General features: G+C 43.1%; 1 protein-coding gene across 1 annotated transcript; it reads right to left on the minus strand.

The window, feature by feature from the left end:
- Window positions 1-1,274: 1,274 nt before the first annotated feature.
- Window positions 1,275-19,211, minus strand: rabggta (Rab geranylgeranyltransferase subunit alpha). The gene is made up of 17 exons (XM_069679973.1): window positions 19,137-19,211; window positions 18,745-18,783; window positions 18,482-18,592; window positions 16,427-16,551; window positions 16,136-16,323; window positions 14,266-14,523; window positions 10,494-10,577; window positions 9,881-9,963; window positions 7,888-7,983; window positions 6,499-6,604; window positions 6,365-6,416; window positions 6,196-6,284; window positions 6,032-6,120; window positions 5,246-5,362; window positions 5,048-5,161; window positions 4,810-4,897; window positions 1,275-2,656 (listed from the first exon to the last, which is right to left on the minus strand). The coding sequence occupies exons 2-17, from the start codon at window positions 18,745-18,747 to the stop codon at window positions 2,508-2,510; spliced, it is 1,752 nt and encodes a 583-aa protein (XP_069536074.1). The 5' UTR covers window positions 18,748-18,783; window positions 19,137-19,211; the 3' UTR covers window positions 1,275-2,507.
- Between the last annotated feature and the right edge of the window lie 1,020 nt (window positions 19,212-20,231).

Raw genomic sequence — 20,231 nt, forward strand, 5'->3', positions numbered from 1 at the left:
TCATGTATAGAGGCTACAGTCCCTGTCGCACTGATCGCAGGTTCGATTCCTGGCCTGCCGATCCTTTGGTGCATGTCATCCCCCACTTCATCACCCATCTTCAGCTATCCCATCTCATAAAGACAAAAGAATAATCTTAAAAAAGAAAAAGAAAAAAGGAAGCAGAGAAAAATTCACAAACTTGCAGAGAGATTACTGCCATGCTTGGGAGTAACATTTTTCTATACCTGTATTCATGGTGCCCAGAAGATGACGCCTTTTGACGTTGGTGATCCTGTGACTCTAACTTTAGCGCTACCATCAGGTTTACATTTTGAAATACTGGATACACTACTGCTTAAATAAACAAAGATAACTTACAGAATCCAATTCCATCAGCCTCAGCTCATGTTAACCACTATTTAGCAAGTTTTAGCATACTAAACTGTTAACAGGGTAAACATATCAGCTAAACATTAGCGACAAAGACGCAACCACTTATATTACCGTATTGGTCTGATCTTTAAGATTAAATTGTTACTTATTATTTTGAATTAAATAAATGCTTTTCAACATTTCAATAAATCATTAACCATCAAAGTGAGGCCTGTTTATAGAGCAGTCTGTAAACAGCTCGATGACAGCTCGGGAAACGGGCAGACCTTCGTTCTGTTTGACAGTAACACACTCCGCTTTGGACCACGGTACGATTTTCCCCGTTAGCATCTGTTAGCTAAGACTGTTAGCATTTTTAAGACGATCTTTTTGGGCTTGCCGTCTCTGGACATCACACTGCGTGACACCATTATCTCGGCTGTTTGACAGCTGTTTAATGACTCTGCTGCACTGATGACCATTATCTTAAAGTTAGCATCATAACTCCGCCTCAGTTGTCGGTTAACTCGGCTGACTTTTGAGCCACTTTGTTCCGGACGATCACCGTGTCTCTTCATCCTTCATCCCCCTGGCTCTGTAGCTGTGAGTGACGGCTGGCCTCAGTCAGGAGGGGTACACTCGCTTTACAGCAAAGAGACGCAGTCTACTGTTAACTGTGAACGTATTGGCCTTTAAAAAGTGCAGACCCCGAATATAAGATGGTCCTACTTTTAAACTAAGCTAAACAAGACATTGTTAGGTCGCTATATGAGCAACTTGTCAAGAACAGGTAGCTCCGCCCTAAAGATTACCCTGCTTTTCTTGTCTATTTGACTGTGAATGCAACCATCACTGACTAAATGAACATCATGCTGTGATAAAAGACTTAGAGACTAGAGATTGAGACCATGAACTCATGAGGAAAATGTTTACTGAGGGAATAAATCAGGAGAGGAGGACGACCATTTTCTCATTGACTTCTATACAATCAATACAATTATCTTGGAAGCAGTGGAGTCGCCCCCTGCTGGCTGTTAGAACGAATACAGGTTCAAAGACACTCTGCGTCGGCCTCACTTGTAAAACAAAGAAGCTAGGTCCATTCATGTAGTTTATGGTATGAAGCTAGCAAAGTTACTGTTAGAGTATTAGCACGCTGATATTAGCATTTAGCCTCACAGAGCTGCTAGCAGGAACATGATTTCTGACCTCGTTTCCTTGTCAATTAAAGGCGTAAAGAGTCACTCTGGAATGTTTTCCTTCCTTTTGTGTTTGAGCCAAGGTGTGGTATTACTTCACTTCTGTTCTAATAATTTGTTTTGGTGTGACACTCGACGTTTGGTGTGACACCTGACAGGAGTTTTTCACCTGGAGGTTTTCTTTGGAAAAAGTGACACCAGAAAAACAAACACTGACTCAATGCGTCGCAAAGTTGAATTTCTCACAGGATGATGAAACTGTCGGCTGAATCAGATGTCACGCACCTGGTGACCCTGGCACTCCTTCTACACCGCCTCTTTAATGACGCGTTCAGGAAAGTCTGTAAATCTGATGCTCATTTTTCTTTGACAAAACGACAAAGGCGAGGAGCTTTTTGGAAGGCAGTGACACAATGTGTGCTGTTTATTACTGGATCTGTGACTTACTGTGCAACAGTATAGTGTCATATATTAAATGCTTTACACAACCTTTAAAAAAATGTTAATGAGAACTGTGCGGTGCTCTGGTTAATAGCTTTTCTTTAGATCGAACCGTTTGAAGCTCACAGAAGCGATAGGCTGCACGCCGATCCATATACAGTAAACTTACTCCATGATCAGTGTTTCTGCATGCATATGGGTTTGTAGTATTGAGGACATCCACACACACACACACACACACACGAAGAAATGCAACAGTGGTTATTAGGCACTCACTCAGACACTCACACTGAAGTCTAGACATTTCACTGAAGGTGTTAGAGAGCTTTCTGACATTTGCTCTGAAGCATCGGGCTTTCAGAGGCTCGGGGGTCACTTTGATTGACACTCTCCCAAACAAGTGGAACAAACAGAAAAACACCCACTCGCTCTTTCACAAACAAACAGGCCGAGAATGTGAAGGACAAACGGACGAAGGGACGGTGATGGCAGTGATTCCTGCCCTGCGGCGGATCAGAGCAGCAGGTCTGTGATCGAGGGCAGCAGCTCGGCCAGCGCAGACTCGATGTTCGCCGTCTGAGTGACGGGGTTGCCACGAAGATCAAGGCGCTTCAGCGCGGGGCAGGAGGCCAGCGGCTGAAGATCTGCCAAAGTGGAGATTTCTGTGCATTTGGGTTAAAGGAAAAAAGCCCTCTGGTGTTGTTGTGCAGAGTGACATTAGTATCAGTAAAAAGAAGGTGACGGATGCTGGTGTGAAAGTAAGAGCCACGTGTCAGATGTGACACTGGGATTAAAATTAAAACCCCAAATATAAAACTTGTGAGCTCTTTGTTTATACAGAGAGCAGACGGAGCGTAGAACAGTCCAGATAAACTACGACTGTTTTCTTTTAATACACGGATCTGATATTACAAAAGATTGAGCTTACTACAATATGTTAGGGTATGAGGACATTATGGGGCCTTAGTGGGGAGGTCGGAGGGATTCTCTTGATGCACTATTTATTTACATTCAAAGTAAACATTTTAAAGTGTGTACCTCAACTGCTTAAACCTTAAACATGTATTGACTAGAGCAGGGCTAAGGTGAAATTAATGTGTTACCATTAGTTAAAATAGAGTTTATGCATCATGGTGCTGCACCTGTCATCATCTGCTACTCTCTCTTCTCTCTCTCTCTCTTCTCTCTTCTCTCTCTTCTCTCTCTCTCTGACGTTTGTGCTGTCTCTCTCCTCTCTCTCTTCATCACATGCTGCCTGCCTGTCTGTCTGTCTGCATCACATTAAACACTGTGGGATTAGACGAGCAGGGCAAACTAATTAAACAACAGAACGTACGATATATGTACATCAAAATATGACACTTCTTACCCTCCCCTCTATTAAAATATGAGTTTTTCAACCTGGACCTGAACGCATCTCTCCTCTGGTTGTAAATTTTGTTGGCAGGAGCGCAGTGACTGAGTGGTCGAGCAAGTTAGAGAGAGAGAGAGAGCGGCAGAGTGATGGTAAATGCAAGCAGAGCAGAGAGAAAGTTTGGGGGTGAAGGCGTCAATCTGGCAGCAGGCTTTTATTTAACATCGCACCCGAAGCTCCACACAAAACGTCTGAGGCTCAAGCCAGCGCCCCCCACAACGTGACGCCCTAGGCGACCTGCCTTGAGCCGGCCCTGCAGCGTAACTAAATCTTTTAAGTGCTGAGATTCTCCTAGCCTTTTGAGATTTCATCAGAAATGGTCAAACCAAACTCCATTCAAAAAATGAGCATTTTAAAAACAGTCTGCTTGTCGTCTTGCAGTCAGACCTCACAGCTTAAATACAGACTTTTAATAAACCTGCCTCCTGATGTAGTTCTCTCAGCATCCTCTCAGCCTGTTTACTGTCATTAAATCTCAGTAACATCTGTTTGTTTTGGCTTCATAGCGCTGTAGTGAGACAGATCTCAGCCCACGTGTGACTTGCTAGATACAGTGAAACTGCCACTCAGCGGAGACAGATGGACAGGCGCTCCACAACTGAAGCAGAACGCCGGTAGTTGGTGTCCATCAGAGAAATCCTGGTACTGATCCGAGCTAACGGCTCATCACACTGGGCACTGGTCAGCCTGAAGGAGCTGGAAGCAGCAGGAGAGTTCATCAGACACAGCTCAGGAGGAGGAGGGGACTCTAACCGAGCTGTGTGAGGCGACAGGTGATGTTATGAACCAAGACACATGGGGGTTTGGTTTTATGACACTGCTTGTTGTTATGTAAAGTGAAGTTCGGTTCACTTCTGGTCTGAACCCCGCATTCAGCAGGTAGGCAGTGAAATTGTAATTCAGTCATTACAAACAACATCACCTGGTTGTCGCCCCAGAGTCACGACCTGCACAGCACATTAACTCGAGTGTATCAGAGGAAGTGAGGCATGAAGGGGACCGAGTCTGAGATGTGCTGTTAAGTGTCTTTTCCCTTCGTAATGATGCCGTTTGCTTTGTGAGTCTGTCAGTGCTGATTGTATTTACGCAATCACTGAACAAAAGTTTCTGGTGAAAACTAATTATTCCGTCACTGAGCCGAAGAGTCTCTGCAATTTATAAACTCTGTAAACACGGTCGTCGCGTCTTTCACATCTCGCTCTTCACACGCCGTCAGCTGCTCGCGCTCGGTTGTTTGGCAGCACTCAGAGCTGATTCACACATTTCTTGAGTCACTGGTTCTGTGAGAGGAGAACACGGATATAATTGACCTCTCTGACACTGAGGCTGCAGGATGAACACAGAACGGGAAGTCCTCCAGCAAACCAAAAATATAGAAGAGTGATTTCTTTAAAAGGATACTGTTGTTCTTCAGGAGGAGTTCCTCCAGTTTGGGAAGGTGATAAACTCCCTCCAGGTTCTCTATGGAGTTGTTATCAGCCTCCAAGACCTGCGAGTGTGAAGAAGAAGTATTACCAAACATGTTGCACAAAGGAGAGTCGTCGACACGTGTGTGTCCTGCTGTAATCGACCACAACACAAGGAGAGAAACATTGTTTATGAAGGACTTGTTATTGGACTTTAATTGCAGGTGTATCACCTCTAGGCACTGCAACATCGCGAACTGAGGAGGCAGCCGCTGCAGCTGATTGGAGGACAGATTGATGTGCGTGACCAATAACAGCTGGTCCAGGTGGCACAAGGTGGTCAGGTTCTGTAAGGAACGAAACATTACTTTCAGCGATGATAAAAGGAGGATAAAAGTAACGTAGCATTTTTTTCATAATTCTTTACCAACCTTGTCAGAGATACTGAAGACGCGTACTTCAGCGTACTCCATCTTCAGGATGGTGTTCTCAATCATGAACTTGCTGCACAGGTCGCTGTAGTACGCAGAGCGCATAGAGTCCACTTCCTGAGGGAGAACAGGACAGCTGTGAGAGCCCGATGCATTCTGCACATGCGCTCACATAAACCTGAGAGCGTTCAGATGAGACGAGAAACGTCTTCAAGACTTCAACAAAGTCCACTCGCCTTTTGGATTAAACTTTGAATTAATCTCTTTAACAACACTGCTCAATCTGTTCATGCAGGATTTCTTTCTCGGCCGCTTTACGAGCGTTCCTGTTGGTATCTGCGGGTTTTGGCGGGAAGCCAAAATGTTGAGAAACATGTTGAAATGTCAGAGAAAAGTTTTGAAGAGAGTTTAAATGTCAAGATGAAGTCAAGCATTTAGTAGAAGTGCCAGGAATAAGAAAATAACAAAATGTTGGTGGAAGATATTTTTATTTTGAGTTGAATAAAGAGACAGGACAGCGGACAGCGTCGGAAACAGGGGAAGAGAGAGAGAGGGGATGACACGCGGCAGGGGGCCGAGGGTGGGAGTCGGCCCCGGGTCGCTCCATATGTTTCTTTTTAACGCTCTTTGTCTTTTAATTATGTGTTAAAAATACAGTTTAATAAAACAAATTGGCCTGGAATGAGGACATATGCAGAACACATCAGGCACTGACTCAAGCCTTCGGTCTGTGATCTCCTGTCTTTTTCAAAGCATACTCAAAGTCTGCACATGCTCAGTACTCACTTTCAGTGTTTGGAAATGGGCCAGTGTCTCCTTTTCATATCCCAGAGGGTCTAGCGCCCTCATCAGGAGGATGATGGTCAGTAAGCACCCTGCAGACAACATGAAAACATGAGGACGAGCAGCAGATGAATTCATGTGGATGTAAATCATTTAAAAGCACTCACACTTGTTGAGCGGCTCCAGTTCTTGTAGCTGGTTGCAGGACTGAAGCTCTGACTGTAACACCGAGGTCTTCTCCACAGACAGTTCACTCCTGCAGACAGAGAGCACACTCACACCTCATCCTCACAAAAAACAACTGCACAATGTGCTGCCGGCGTGAGGAGACGATACCTGAAGAGCTCCTGATCCGTGGCAGAGTCCCGACACCAGCTCTCAGCTCGACCTTTGGAGAAGTTCACAGTGTGAGGAAACAAGCAAACCTCAGTGACGGAACATGACGTGTGGGGATGCACGCTGGGTCTCACCTGTGTACAGAGCGCAGTCTCTGTGAGTGTGTTTCTCAGTCCAGTGCACCGTCAGGTTGTGTTCATTAGTGACGTCGCTTATTGTCCCAGGAGGGAGATCACAGATCTGATTCAGTGTTCAGGTTCAAAACAGGACAAAGTGTGGATTATTTATTCCTCAAGAGAAGAGGAGGGACACGTTTCTAAATAAATTAGCAACCATTAAAAAATGGATCCCAGCCAGGCTCCCAGCGTGAGTCTGCACAGTCAGTCTGTGGCTCGCTTCACAGCCAGGAGCAGCAGACTGGTGGAGCTGTGACCGAAATATAACGTCCTCAACGGCCAATGAAAACCAGTCATTCAGACTAAATAGATTTAATTCAGATTTAAACACATTTTATCTGCAGGCTTGTACGTAGTAGTTTAATAGTTTAATGTAAGCTTGTTGTTGTCGTCTAAAGTGTTTGTCTACTTCAATGTCTGTACATGGAGATAAATGTTACATTCTTTGTACAGCGTTGGAAAATTAAGAGCCCACTCCAAATGTTCCTTAAATCAGCATCTCTCTCTGCATGTCATGGCCGCCCGATCCAGATGTGAACCCCATTAAAACCTCCTGAATGTGATCAAGAGGAAGATGGACGGTCACAAGCCATCGAACAAAGCCGAGCTGCTCTGAGAGCGGCCTAACGTCACCAGCAGCTCTGTGACAGACCGGAGGAGAGCACGCAGAGAGGCATGAGAGCTGAGATTACAAACCAGGTTATTCACCAGATATTGACCTGTGAACTCTTCCTGCGTTCAAACATTCTGTTGTTTCAACATGAACTTGTTTCTTTGCTTTATTCAGCTCTGAAGAACATCTTTTGGTTTTCTGATCCAGTCGTCACTTTCTGCAAATAAAAGACCGAAATGTGAATATTTGATTTGGAAGGAGGAGAAATGTTGTTTACAATAAAACAGAGGTTGAAAATCCCGGAAAAATACAGTTAATTAGGGAATTAGATTAAAACTAAAACATAACTACAGAATGATTCAGTTTTATGAGTCTATTCAGAGTAAACCAACATTTCCTGCCAGCTCTCCTGATGCTGTTGGGAATTCAGCAGCAAGAACAGACTGAGCTGTCAGTGTGACTAAACATGGAGTCCTCTGTGGTACGAGTTTAACAAGCTTATAAAGAACAGAGGCCATGACAGGAAGCCCGCTGCACGTCTCAGGAGGCAACAGTAGCATTCCTGTCAAGCAACACTTATCAAAGTTTAGTGATGAAACATTTCTCTTTCTGTTGGTGCACATACCTCTTACGTATCAGCGTGAGGCATGTGAAGTATGATGTGAACAGAGTGTCACACGAGGGACCGGTTCAGACTCACAGTAACAAAAGGAGGAGAAGGAGGAAAAGGATACCCAGACGGGGCTGTGTTTGAAGCGCGGGTGGACGCTCCTCCACTCGACTCTCTGAGGCTGACCGTCCAGGACGAGCAGCAGGCCGACAGACTGAGCCTGACAGAGCAGGGGGAGGGAGAGAGGTGGCGGAGTGAACACAAGATATACACGTACAAACATGCAGACAGGTTTTCACTGTTGGTTGCACACATGTATCAGTAAAATGTCATGACTAACTGTGAACCTCAGTGTATTAACAACCTATTTTGCATGCTTACATTCGTCTTAAAAAGCCTCAGACAGAACTTCTGCGACCTAAAACTGAAATTAAAATACACCGATCAGCCATAACATTATGACCACCTGCCTAATACTGTGTAGGTTCCCTTCTGCCTCCACACAGCCCTGACCCGTCGAGGCATGGACTCCACCAGACGTCTGAAGGTGTGCTGAGGTATCTGGGTTAGTATCCTTTAAGTTTGTTGCAAAATGCTCATCAGACTAAATAATAAATTTGTGCCCGGTGAGAAAACAAGGCAAGGAAACTCTTAAGGAAGACTTTAAGGGGATTTTTGCCTTGTTTCATGTGTAGCTGATCAGATATTTCATCCATCCATTTTCTCACTTGTTCTTAATGGGCTGCAGACAGCCTGAGCTGGTCCCAGCTACAGAGCAGAATAATGGTGCAAATAATGATAAAAAGATGAAATCTGTCTTGGGTGTTCTCCAGGGTAAAGATATTGAATCTGCCAGATTGGCAATTTGAAAATCCATTTTGTAAAATGTCTGCCAAAATGGAGCATCTGAAGTGGATTTTCTTCCAGAGAAATGTGAGCAGTCGGCCGATTTGAATGATGTTGGTATGAATTCATACTCTTGTAAAACATTCCAGTGTGTAGTTGAATGCTGGAGTCATGACTTCAGTCATGGAACTGAGTATTTGTAATAGAAAGGAAAAAAGTAAGGCCAGTAAAACTCTTTGACTGTCCGTTCTTCAGTTGCTGTCGGCCGGTTTTCTGTTTCAATCTGTGAACATGCGATCGATCAGTTTCTGAACGCTGGCTTCAATTGGTGCTGATATTCACGTTTGAAATGTCTCTCCTTTCTACGTCCAAACCACAGACTGTATAAAAAGATGGCCGACATGACAGCTCAAACCCTCTCTGTCGCCCCCTGCTGACTGGCTGCAGTATAGCTCATAAAGCCTGCCTCCTCCAATACACGTCAAATACATTTTTCTCCAACATGGTTTCTGTCATTATAGTTAGTTCTTATCTGCTGATTTATGTCCAAGTGTTCATTTTTCTGAATAGCTTAATTAGTTTTTTGATGCTATAAAAAGGGGGCGTGGCCTCATGATTGACAGCTCTGTTGACAAATGGGGCTCCTGCAGCGTTCTGTTCCCGAGTAGCAGAGTAGAGGAGGAACGGCGAGAGGAGACGTAACTAACACTAACACTACAGTCATTGAACTTTCCATCAGAGTGAATATCTGCTTCAGACCGACACAAGAAGCTGTTCTGCTGTTAAACACGTCGACGATCCTTGCTGTGTTCTTCGGTAAGTTAAGTGTGTGTTTTGGTTTAGCGGAAGTGGCTACAGAGGCTCCAGCCGCTCTCTTCTGCGCAACTCTCTCGCACTCTCTGCAAGATGGTAGTGCCTATCACGAGGGCTATTTTGACATCAATTTCTTACAATGAGGGCAGATGGAGACGCGTCATCCATCTATATATACAGTCTTTGGCTCCAACATGTCAAGTCCACAAGGTAAATGTGTGTTTTGGGTGGAGGAAGGGGCAGGACGTCAATACTGCGGCTCCACCAGCCGATCTCTACTGCACAGACTTTTGGCTTCACTTTTGGCTTCCATCTTTACAAACAGTCAGTGGTCCAAACCCTGTGAGCAGATCTGCTGATGCTGAAGTGATTTTGATTTCAGATTTACTGTTAAACTGAGCTGCTTGTTAAAAAGAAGGAGAAAACTTTGTCTCATGAAACTTGGAGAAGACACTCACATTAACGGGCCTGGAGAAGGCGACGGCCACTCGCTCCTCCTCCCGGCTGACGTACACGCAGCTGATCATCTCCTCTCGCTCCGCTGAGGGAAAGAAAACTCACTCAGTGCAACTCGTGTGATACAAAAAGTACAGAAGAACAGCCCTGATATAGCTGACCCGCTCCAGCTCCCAGTGTCTTTTAGGATTTAAGTTATTTTTCTTGTTTATAAAACTCTTAAAGGTTTGGGAGCGCCCTACAGTTATTATTCCGAGTTGATTTATAAACCTTTAAGGCCTCTTAGATTCTCTGCAGCAAGTTTTTAAATACAAACTATCAAACAGGAAAATCAGGAGCTGAGACTTTTTAAACTCTGCACCAAAACTATGGAACCTCTTCAGAAAAATATTTAGTGTTTAACAGCCATCGAAAACTTTTCATGCAGAAGATGTTCTTATACATTCCTTAGTTTTAGCAACTTTCACGTAATTTATTGTTCCTAGCAGATTCCTGTTCTTGCTGCTGGTGTCTGTTTGTGTTTTATTCTCCTCTTTCTTCTCTGTATGAAAACACTTTGAGCTCCTCCCGCTGTACGAAAGGTGCGCTGATTATAATCATCCTTGTTACACATACCTCTGCCTAACAGCCAGCGATAGTAGAACCAGGCGCTCTGGTCGTTGGGGTCAGTGAAGAAAGCGTTCTGTACGAGCTCATATTCTGAAAAACAAACAGGTTGTTTTACACATCAGAAAGGGAGCTAGTTATACACACATCACGTAGGAGAGAAGCATCAATGAAAAATGGCCTCCAGCCTTATTAAATGCAACAACAAAAATATCCTTACAAAAAGGGCCAGTGAAACCAGGTGGAGGTGGGTTTCAAATATTCCATCAACCTTTCTGAGACACACGGAGCGCGTCAGACCCCCAAGAGAAGGAGGCAAGATTTCAAAACCCTCTGACTCCACAGAGAAAGACTCTCACAGCTAGAGGTTATAACCCGGAGTGGAAGATTTCACATTCTCTCTAAAATGTAAGTGTTGTAATACCACGAGGGCGCTTTCCAGGTATGCATATAGACTTAGACTTAGACTTAGACTCAACTTTATTGATCCCTTTGGGATGACTCCCTCTGGGAAATTCAGTCTCCAGCAGCTTATACGGTACAATACAATAGGAAAGAATCAGCACACAGAGGGTAAAAAATAAAGATCAAAATATATCTATCTATCGATATATATATATATATATATAAAAAAGTACAAAATTAGATAACAAAATATATAAAATATACGCTCTTAGAAAATGTACAAGTAAACAGTGGGTAATAGTTCAATTAAACTAAATTAGGTTATTGCACTGTGGTGAGAGATTATTGCACATTGACAGATTGTTATTGCACATATGACCCTTTGAGAAATAAATAAATATTACTATTGAATAAAAGAAGTTAACTACTATTAACTTTGTGAGGTGAATTAGTGGCTACCGCTGTTGAGAGAGTCTGTCCCTGTTACCTCCTCCCCCTAAGTGAGGAGTTGTACAGCCTGATGGCATGAGGGACAAAGGAGTTCTTCAGTCAGTTAGTCCTGCACTTTGGAAGGAGCAGTCTCTCACTGAACAGGCTCCTCTGGTTGCTGATGACGGTGTGCAGAGGGTGGCTGGCATTGTCCATAATGTCCAATATATATACATTTTTACAACCAGGGCCCCGTTGTTCAAAAGTAATCTGAAGGCACAACAGTTCAAAACTAACTGAGACTAAAAGGATTCTGAAATGAGATAAAACAGTTTGTCCAGTTTTGTTCTGGATAAAAGGATCGGGAAACTTTGATCCAAGACTTCAGGACTGTCGTGATCCCAGCCGAGGGGAGGACTCAGGCTGGAACTCATGTAGCTTAAAATGTTTAAAACTTTTTAACAATAAAAACTTTTTTTACAGTGTAGTTTATAATGTCGACATTTATTCATATTTCACACTTGGATTACTGAATCTCTCCACAAAGACAAAGCATATAAAGTAGAAGAGGGCTGTCCATGAATATTCTAAATTCTAATATGAAACCTAATTCTTCAGAGAACAAGGAACGGACCATTCCCATGGCGACCGCATCCACCAAGTAAGTCCAATTTATCTGGACTTAAGGCTGGATTTAATACTATATAGTGTTCTGCATTTGACTTTTCACAGCTTTTACTATACACTAATTAAATCTAACCTTAAATCCAGATGAATTGGACTTACTGCGGTCGCCGTGGGCATAGGCGCCGATTTATGTCTCTGCCGGTGGCGCTCTCTTCACAGCATGCAGACGTGCTTTATAGGAACTGTAACTCAACGAATGGAACTTTAACGCAGAGTGGGTCAGCCCTAAGCCGTCTTCAACGCGCAAGACATGCGTGTGTGTCTCTCTCTGTTTCAAGTTTGCAGAGCATGTGTGACTTTCAGTAGGTGAAGCCTCCCCACAATATCAGAACGGACATGTGAGAGGGAGCTTGAGTGAGGGGAGATTGCCCAGTGCCACTAGTTGATCGATCGTGGAGGGCGTAAATTGGTCGTCAAATAGCCTTTACTGAGGCCATAGGCGCCGATCCCGTGGGTGCTTTGGGGCCCGAGCATGTGTAGACAACCCTGGTACAGTCGTGGATCGGCGCCTATGGCCGTGGGAACGGTCCGTTCCTTATTCTATGAAGAAAGAAATCGTGGGTACAAATCCGTTCCTATACATTACAAATCAGCGGGTACGGATTCTGAATCTGTGGGCATGGATTATAAATCGTGCGCACAGATTTGTAAACCGAGAGAACAGACTTACACATGGCTGTTTTTTTTCTCAGCTGATACCAGGGGAGGCTCTGTAAATATTCGATGTGAAAAAAAATCTGCACTACCGCGGCTGTCCAGCGCGTTCTCGTGTGTCCTTGTGTGCACTCTCTTGGTTACGGAGCCTCTTCTGAATGCACACGTCACTTTAAATGTTTATTTCATTACCTTTAGTCGAGCTGAAACGAGCTAATACAACAACCGTGTGGCGTGTGGTACTGATGGCGGAGAATTCAAATCCCAGCCCAGCCAGAGTCAGAGTCAGAGCGATTCTCACTCATTATTTTATTTCTTTAATTTGCAAGGTGTATGAAGCCTGTGTTGATCTTTTAAAAGGCATGTTTGTGTTTAAATAAATAACTCTTTGCACATTAGTTTTTCTCTCGTTGTATTGGTATGTCTTCTTGCGTAAAAACAGATATTTGAATAGTTCGAAATTTTGTGTTTTTTTAGAAGGAATAATGGAACGTCATTTTTGGCCAATTTTAAAAGGAGTAAAGTAAGTAAGACATTAAGGTTGTAAAAAAATAAGGGATTTAGTCCCTGTAAAATATTCCACTAAACAGCATCAATATCAAACATCAAATGTCTAATTTAAAGCTTTCATTGTGCGGAGTTTGGCGCCCCCTGTGGACGGAGCATGTAATGTGTAGTCCCATTTAGAGCTCTGGTAATCCAGATTTGGTCATCTGGAAAAATCTGTATGAAATTCCAGTTTTACTTAGAAAAACCAGGACAGAAGTAAGACGGATTATCTGATCCTGGATAGCAAAACATGTGATTTCAAGACTGGGACCGGACACACATCACACAGCACATTCAAAGTGCGCACATGCCCTCTTGCCTGTTTACAGTCAGCTGTGTGTTGTAGTTAAACTAGCCAACAGTTTGTCAGTCGGGGTTAATCTCAGTCTTTAAGCTGCACGTAAACAGGAACATTAGTGAAAGACGTTTATTAGTCATGTAAACAGTTCAGCAGGCAGATTTATTTTTAGGAAAATATTTTGTGGATGTGAACGTAGTCATTATAACATCACTGTTTGACTTGAGTCTCACTGTGAAGACAAAATGTGCCACAGCTTGTTTCTGTTGTTTCTCTGGAACGAACCGTGGTGTCTCCAGAAGTACGGCTGCGGGCTACAGCTAAGCTACGCTGTGTTTACTTTGAAGTGATATTTTCTCTTCAGATGGTGCAATTAAGCCGGGCTGGAGAGAAATAATAATGAGAGAGCCGCAGAAAAACTGCTTTTGATCTTGTTGATGAAGATTGAAAGCTCATGGAGTCAAATCATGAAACCCTGAGTCCTGACACGACCGGTTTACATAATCGCATTTTCATCTGCTTTCTTATTCCTCCAACTTTAAGTGAAGACTTCAGTATGCTTTGACTTGATGTCTGTGGATATCTGAAGTATGTCTTTTTTAATACTGTTCATCCTCCGAGTGTTGTTCTCTATCTATTCCTGCTAAAGGAATCATACTACTACAGTCATTGTTAATTCTAGACTGCCTCCTGTTGTCACTATGAGGTATTGCTGACTACACATCTCAAATATTCCTTCAGGGTTATTGTGAACTTTACCTTTGAGCAGCTGCTCCTCACAGACACGGTGTGAGTGTGTTTGTGGAGAAGGTGGAGGGGAGGAATGAGGAGGCTCTCGGCACGGTGACGGGGGCTCCGGAGACTCCGGGTGGAGCAGCGGCAGCAGGGTGCTGCGGTAGTGCCAGCTGGAGTAGTTGGAGAAGTTTGAGCCAATAAGTCGATCGGTAAAACCCAACTCCTGATCCACGGGAACGCCGTACACCTTCACGACCATCCGGCGATAATCCCAGCAGTGGACTGGTAGAGAGGGGAGAATACGCAGTGAGTAATGGGGGGAAAAGAGATGAGACTTTAGTTTAATTGTGTGAGTGCTTAGTGCTGTCAAATCACGCAGTGCGTGAGGGCGCCAAATGCAGACTTTTCCGTGAGTTGGTATAGCTCATAGACTGTATAAAAAGATGGACGACATGACAGCTCCCTAAAGTTTAGCCAAACCCTCTCTATCGCCCCCTGCGGACTGGCTGCAGTATAGCTCATAAAGCCCGCCTCCTCCATGTTAACACATGGAACATGAGTCAAACTATAAAATCTAAATACACGCCCGCTAAATTTTTCTCAAACATGGTTTCTGTCATTATAGTTAGTTCTTATCATGCTGATTTACGTCCAAGTGTTCATTTTTCTGACAAGTTTATTTTCAATTAGTTATTTGATGCTGTCAAAATGATGATTGGCAGCTCTGTTGACAAATTCGGCTCCTGCAGCCGATCTGTTCCGGGTGAGCAGAGTGGAGGACGATCCGCGAGAGGAGACGTAACTAAAACAATCACTACAGTCAGTGAAGTTTCCATACCTGTGAACTTTAACCTCAGACCAACACAGAGAAGCTGTTCTGCTGTTAAACCCGCCGGCGTGCAGGATCCTTGCTGTCTACTTCTCAGTCTCTGGCTCCGTATGACTTCACCCTCACAGGGGCTATTTTTGCATCAATTACGTACAATGGGAGCAGATGGAGACGCGTTGTCCACCTGTATATACAGTCATTGGTATAGCTGCAGATTCTCCTTTGGTAGTTCCCCAGAGTTCATATGTGACATATACAAACGTGATTGTTCAGCCACTACATGTGAATCAATGTTCATTTATTGAAGTAAACTGGTATATTGGTCGCACTGGTTTGTAGGACGCAGCCCACGTTTCAGATGAAAATAATGTATTAAAAGTGCGTCTTAGCAGCAGCCAGTTGAATATTTCCCTACTGTTCTTACATCTTGGTGGCTTTAATATATTTAACATATTATTTATTTTGACCAAATTAAGCATTTAAGACAGAGACACAAGCTGAGCTAAGGTTAGCTCGCAGACCCTGAGGCCAAAGAGCATCAAAGAAACACTCATGTTTTAAACGTTAAGTGCTTTATTCATATTTTGACGGACTTTAACCACCGGTTAATTTTGTTTTGCCGAGGAGGAGACCCCTGTGGGTAATTCGGCTCTCAGTAAAAACCTTGTAAGCAAAGAGTACTGAAAGAATTTTACCCTAAAAACTGAGATAACATTGTTAGCATGTCCTTAGCTTGCAGCCCCTTCTGCGTCCATGAAAGAAGGTTGGCGCAAAACTGAATTTTAATGTGAAACTATTTAATTCAGTGTTTTTATGGTTTTTAATTATCTTTAATAAAAAAAAAAAAATAAAACAACTCCTGTAATTTCTGATGGACATCTTCAGCGCGTGTTAGTTAACTTTATTCTACAGTTTAACTAATGACCCGCCTGGTTTCTTCTGTCATTATCAGGATATTCTTCAACTGCCCACGTAGACGTCACATACAAGAAAATGCAGAACAATCAAAACTTTGTCGTCTCATAAAATCCACCCTTTCATGCAGTTCCCTCGACTATCACTCACAGTTGCGATCGTCCAGGCTGAGGCAGCGATCACACAGGCTCAGCTCTCTGGCCCAGTCTGGTCGTGGCAGGCGGGCTGAGACCCAACCTCGGTGGTGCCAGCTGCCGTAGGACTTTGGATTCACCTTCAAACAAGACTCCAGAAAGGACAGCTCGGCCTCGTAAACCTTTTGCACTTCATCCTCGTCTCTGAGGAAAAGACACAAAGCCGTCACTCTCCTGTAACATCTCAGATGATTCTCTATCCAGAAAGTGAATGTACTGGTGAGGACATAACTGGTAATGAGCTTACTTCACAGTCTCCAGGTGCATCAGGATTTCTCGTCTGTAGTTCCACAGGGTCGCAAAGTCAGGATTGGATGATAGAAGCTGCTGGGTGATCTGGAGAGCCTCATCATCCCAAATACCCTCCTTTCTCTGGGCAGGGCAAAGTGAGGGGGAGGGTAAAGCACACAGAGCAACAGACAGACACAGATGCAGAAAGACAGGACACAAGACAAATTAGGACAAGAACAAAATCGAAACTGCTAAATAGATAATATAGTACTATGACTGCCATATGTGTGGCTTTATCTGTCTCTATACACATTCCAATTTCCTTCCCATCTGTAGCTCTCAGTTGAATGTCCATTTCTTGACACAAATCTTTACAAACAGGATAATACTGTAGTATGTAGTAAACATTTCAAAAAGACAGCAGGTTTTTAGTGCATCAATTTGGGGCTATTTTCAGCAGCTGAAAAACACATTTGATGCTCTAGGAAAGATGAAAGGTGAACGGCCCAATCCCAATTTCAACACTTAACAATTCAGAGAGGAACATTCCCCTGAGTGCATGAGGGCTCAGGACTGTCCCACTTTCAAATCGACACTTGATCATGAGGGATCTGATGCCGATAAACTCCAAACTCCAACCTTTCTGTAAGTCTGCAAACTTTCCTGTGGGACTCGCACATAGTTCCTAGTGAAATTGAAGATATATTTAACATGGTTGTCCCGCCCTCCACAAAAATTTACACAAGCATGGACCAGGTGTGGAAGAAATCCAAAAGTTAATCCGTGTGTAATCTCTATTTACAGATTCTACATAGTAGAACAGACCACACAGCAGAATCTGTAGGCAGGGATGTGGATTTCCGGGAAGGCAAGCGATCTGGTTGAACTACGCTTGTAGTCCAAGTAATATTGACCAATCACGTATCAGCAGGCTGCGGCGTATGCAGGAAAAACTGTCCCCGAGGAGAGCAAAAGCAAGCGGGACGTAATCCGCCGTAATGCCATCCCGACCCCATCAGCGTGATCTGACGACAATTTAGCTTCTTATTAATCTCTATATACAGACATCTGCATGCTAACAGCTAACAGCTAACAATCTGTTCTAGAGCTAAAATTTAACTTGAGATGAATTCCCTTGACGCTGTCATGAAAGCCGTTCAGCGTTCCGATTTCCCGACTTCCTTGAATGCATCATATTGATCCGACCTCCGTTCAACAAACTATCATTTTAAACGTTTTCTTCTCCTCTTGAGGACAGACCTGACAAAGCTTGAATTTTTACTTCTTACGAATCTGCATCATGATGTTGAAATTTGGGCGAAGGTAAGACCTGTTAATAACAAGTACATCACAAGAGAACGGTTTCTCTTTCTGTAACAATGCAGCAGGAAAAGGAAGTCTCGACAGGAAGTTGTTTGTCGCTTACCGCCCGGCACGTTCACCGGTGTCCCCAGAGGCTATATCGTCTCAGAATATAGCTGATGATATCTGAGATTGATCTGCGTGTGACAACATCAAGCAATCTGCTGTTGCGGATATTGATTGCACAATTATTAGTAATTCCAGGTAAAGTTCTGCACAGGATTTTCATTTGTTAAGGGGCTTTCCTGACTCTCTGTTCTTTGCTGAAACACCTAAATGTCACAATAATAAATACATACTTGAGGTCTGGTGTTGTTTCTTTTCTGATAATGGTAATGCTTTGCTTCCAGACATTGTGCAATGTCTCAATGATGTCCAATTTCTCCCTGTATATAATGTCAAGCCCTTATTAACTCACACATTCACGCACAGCACACCTGATGGCGATTAAGTCTGTGAGGATTTAGTGCATAGGTCTTATGATGGGGATGAGATTGTGCCTAAGTAGATTTTACTCAAACTAAACAATTTTTGTTCGTGGTTGTAAAGGAAAATAGTTGGTAAGCTATATCAGGCTTTATTTACACAGGTAATACTTGATACTACAGTGTATTGATGTTTTTTGCCTTCACATTGAAGAGTACAGATTACCAGCCATTTTGTGTTGAATATAAAGTATATATGGTGTTAATGAGTATTTTAATATAACCTTAGAAAAGCAGGCATCTCTTGCAGCCACATATATCTTCAGTTTCTTCTCTCGCTCTTTTCTTTTCTCCTCCTCCTGCTGGGCTGTAGATTTAATCTTAACTCGACCATGCTGTCGAAAGCAAAAAAGTGGACAATCCAGTAAATGCATTTCAGTCTGCTTGTAAGACATTATTATAAATAATTAATTAGTCTAAATACAAATAAGTGAATACAGTATGCGTCCATTTAAAAAGGAAAATCAGTAGATGATAAATCTCTTACCATCCTTTCTGTTTCACCAAAAGAGACTTCACGAAAAACCTGTTAATATTGTAAAATGAGGAGAGACATTCAGGATGAGGCCTCAGTATCATTTACATGACAGACGCACAGACAGATGACACACTGACAATAAAGTTATGACAGGTCAATATTATCAGCTCGGCCGCCTGTATGATATTAAAAATGTATTTAGCGCTCTGCAGGTTTGAAACATTGAATATAAACAGCTTAAATTCAGAGGTTAGCTCGCTAATTAGCTCCGTTGTCACTAAACAACATTCATTCACAGTTCATTCAAACCAGCACAGAATAACACAAACCCGCGATACAAAATATAATCTCATCCCTCCTGAACATTGAACGCCGCGTTGTTGATCCCATAAAACACTCACCTGTTTTTCTACTTGGCTTGTTTTATTATATTTCAGAAAGCAGTTTGTTTTGTCATGTCACTATCAGGATTTCTAACGACTACAAATTTTTACTTCCGTCTCAAGGTGATGACGTCACAGCCCGAGCGCTTTTCCTGTGCGGTGTGCGCGGTGTTTTGTAGCTCTCTAGTGGAGGAAAGAGCCAACAGCAGCGTGGACAAATTGAACTGAAAAGCCCTGCGGACTGAGAAGGTATATGTCTACATTTTAAAGGCAGTTGTTCGAGAGTTGAGGTGTAAATTTCCCGCTACAACTCTATGAAAATGAAGCAGGAAATGAGCGTTAAGGGACAAAGCTCAGCAGGAGTTTATTTTAGTAGCCAAGTTAGCTAAGTTGGTGAAAACTTACTAGTTATAATTTCTTTATAGATAATAACTGAAATGTGGCACACACATTAATGTGCAGATTAACCATTTAAATAATTGTTTCTGTTTCAAGAGCAGCTCTGTGTGTTTGTGTTCTGATGCTAACTGATACAATGCAGTGCTAATATGCGTTTCACAGCTATGCCTGTATGGGCCCAATGGAAGCACACAACTATATCCCTAGCATCTATATTTAAAGTAATAATCTCGAAGCTTTTCATTCAAATAAATGTCTGTTAAGTCACTATCTATCGCTGAATGAGGTTACACAATGGTGATTAAGCATGTGGCCCACTGATGAAAGCCTTTGCATTTGCAAAATTATGGACTGTGTGTCTCAGCCAGCAGTGGTTGGTCTGCCAGAGTGGGTAGGTGGAGCCAAGCGGCTGCTTTTCCGGTCTCTGCAAGTGTTGCGAGTAAAAAGCAATCGACTACAAACAAAGAAAACATGGATGACTACAGATACAACTTCAAACAATAACTGAAAATCCAAAGAAAAAGAAATAAACTCGACGCTCAGATGAAGCGACCGTCAGCCAGGAAGATCTACAGGAGAGTTACAGCCTGAAACAACTGTGGACTTGACACATGCAACACTGTCTGGATACCTGGGAAGTGTGCTCCTGCGATTACCGAATATCACCATAGGTGCCGTCAAAGAGAACAATACTGAGATCTTTGAGACTGGAAC

The sequence above is a fragment of the Semicossyphus pulcher genome, unplaced genomic scaffold, assembly GCF_022749685.1.
Source record: "Semicossyphus pulcher isolate SPU_LCO1_2020_fin unplaced genomic scaffold, fSemPul1.0.p SCAF_4, whole genome shotgun sequence".
NCBI classification, from domain to species: Eukaryota; Metazoa; Chordata; class Actinopteri; order Labriformes; family Labridae; genus Semicossyphus; species Semicossyphus pulcher.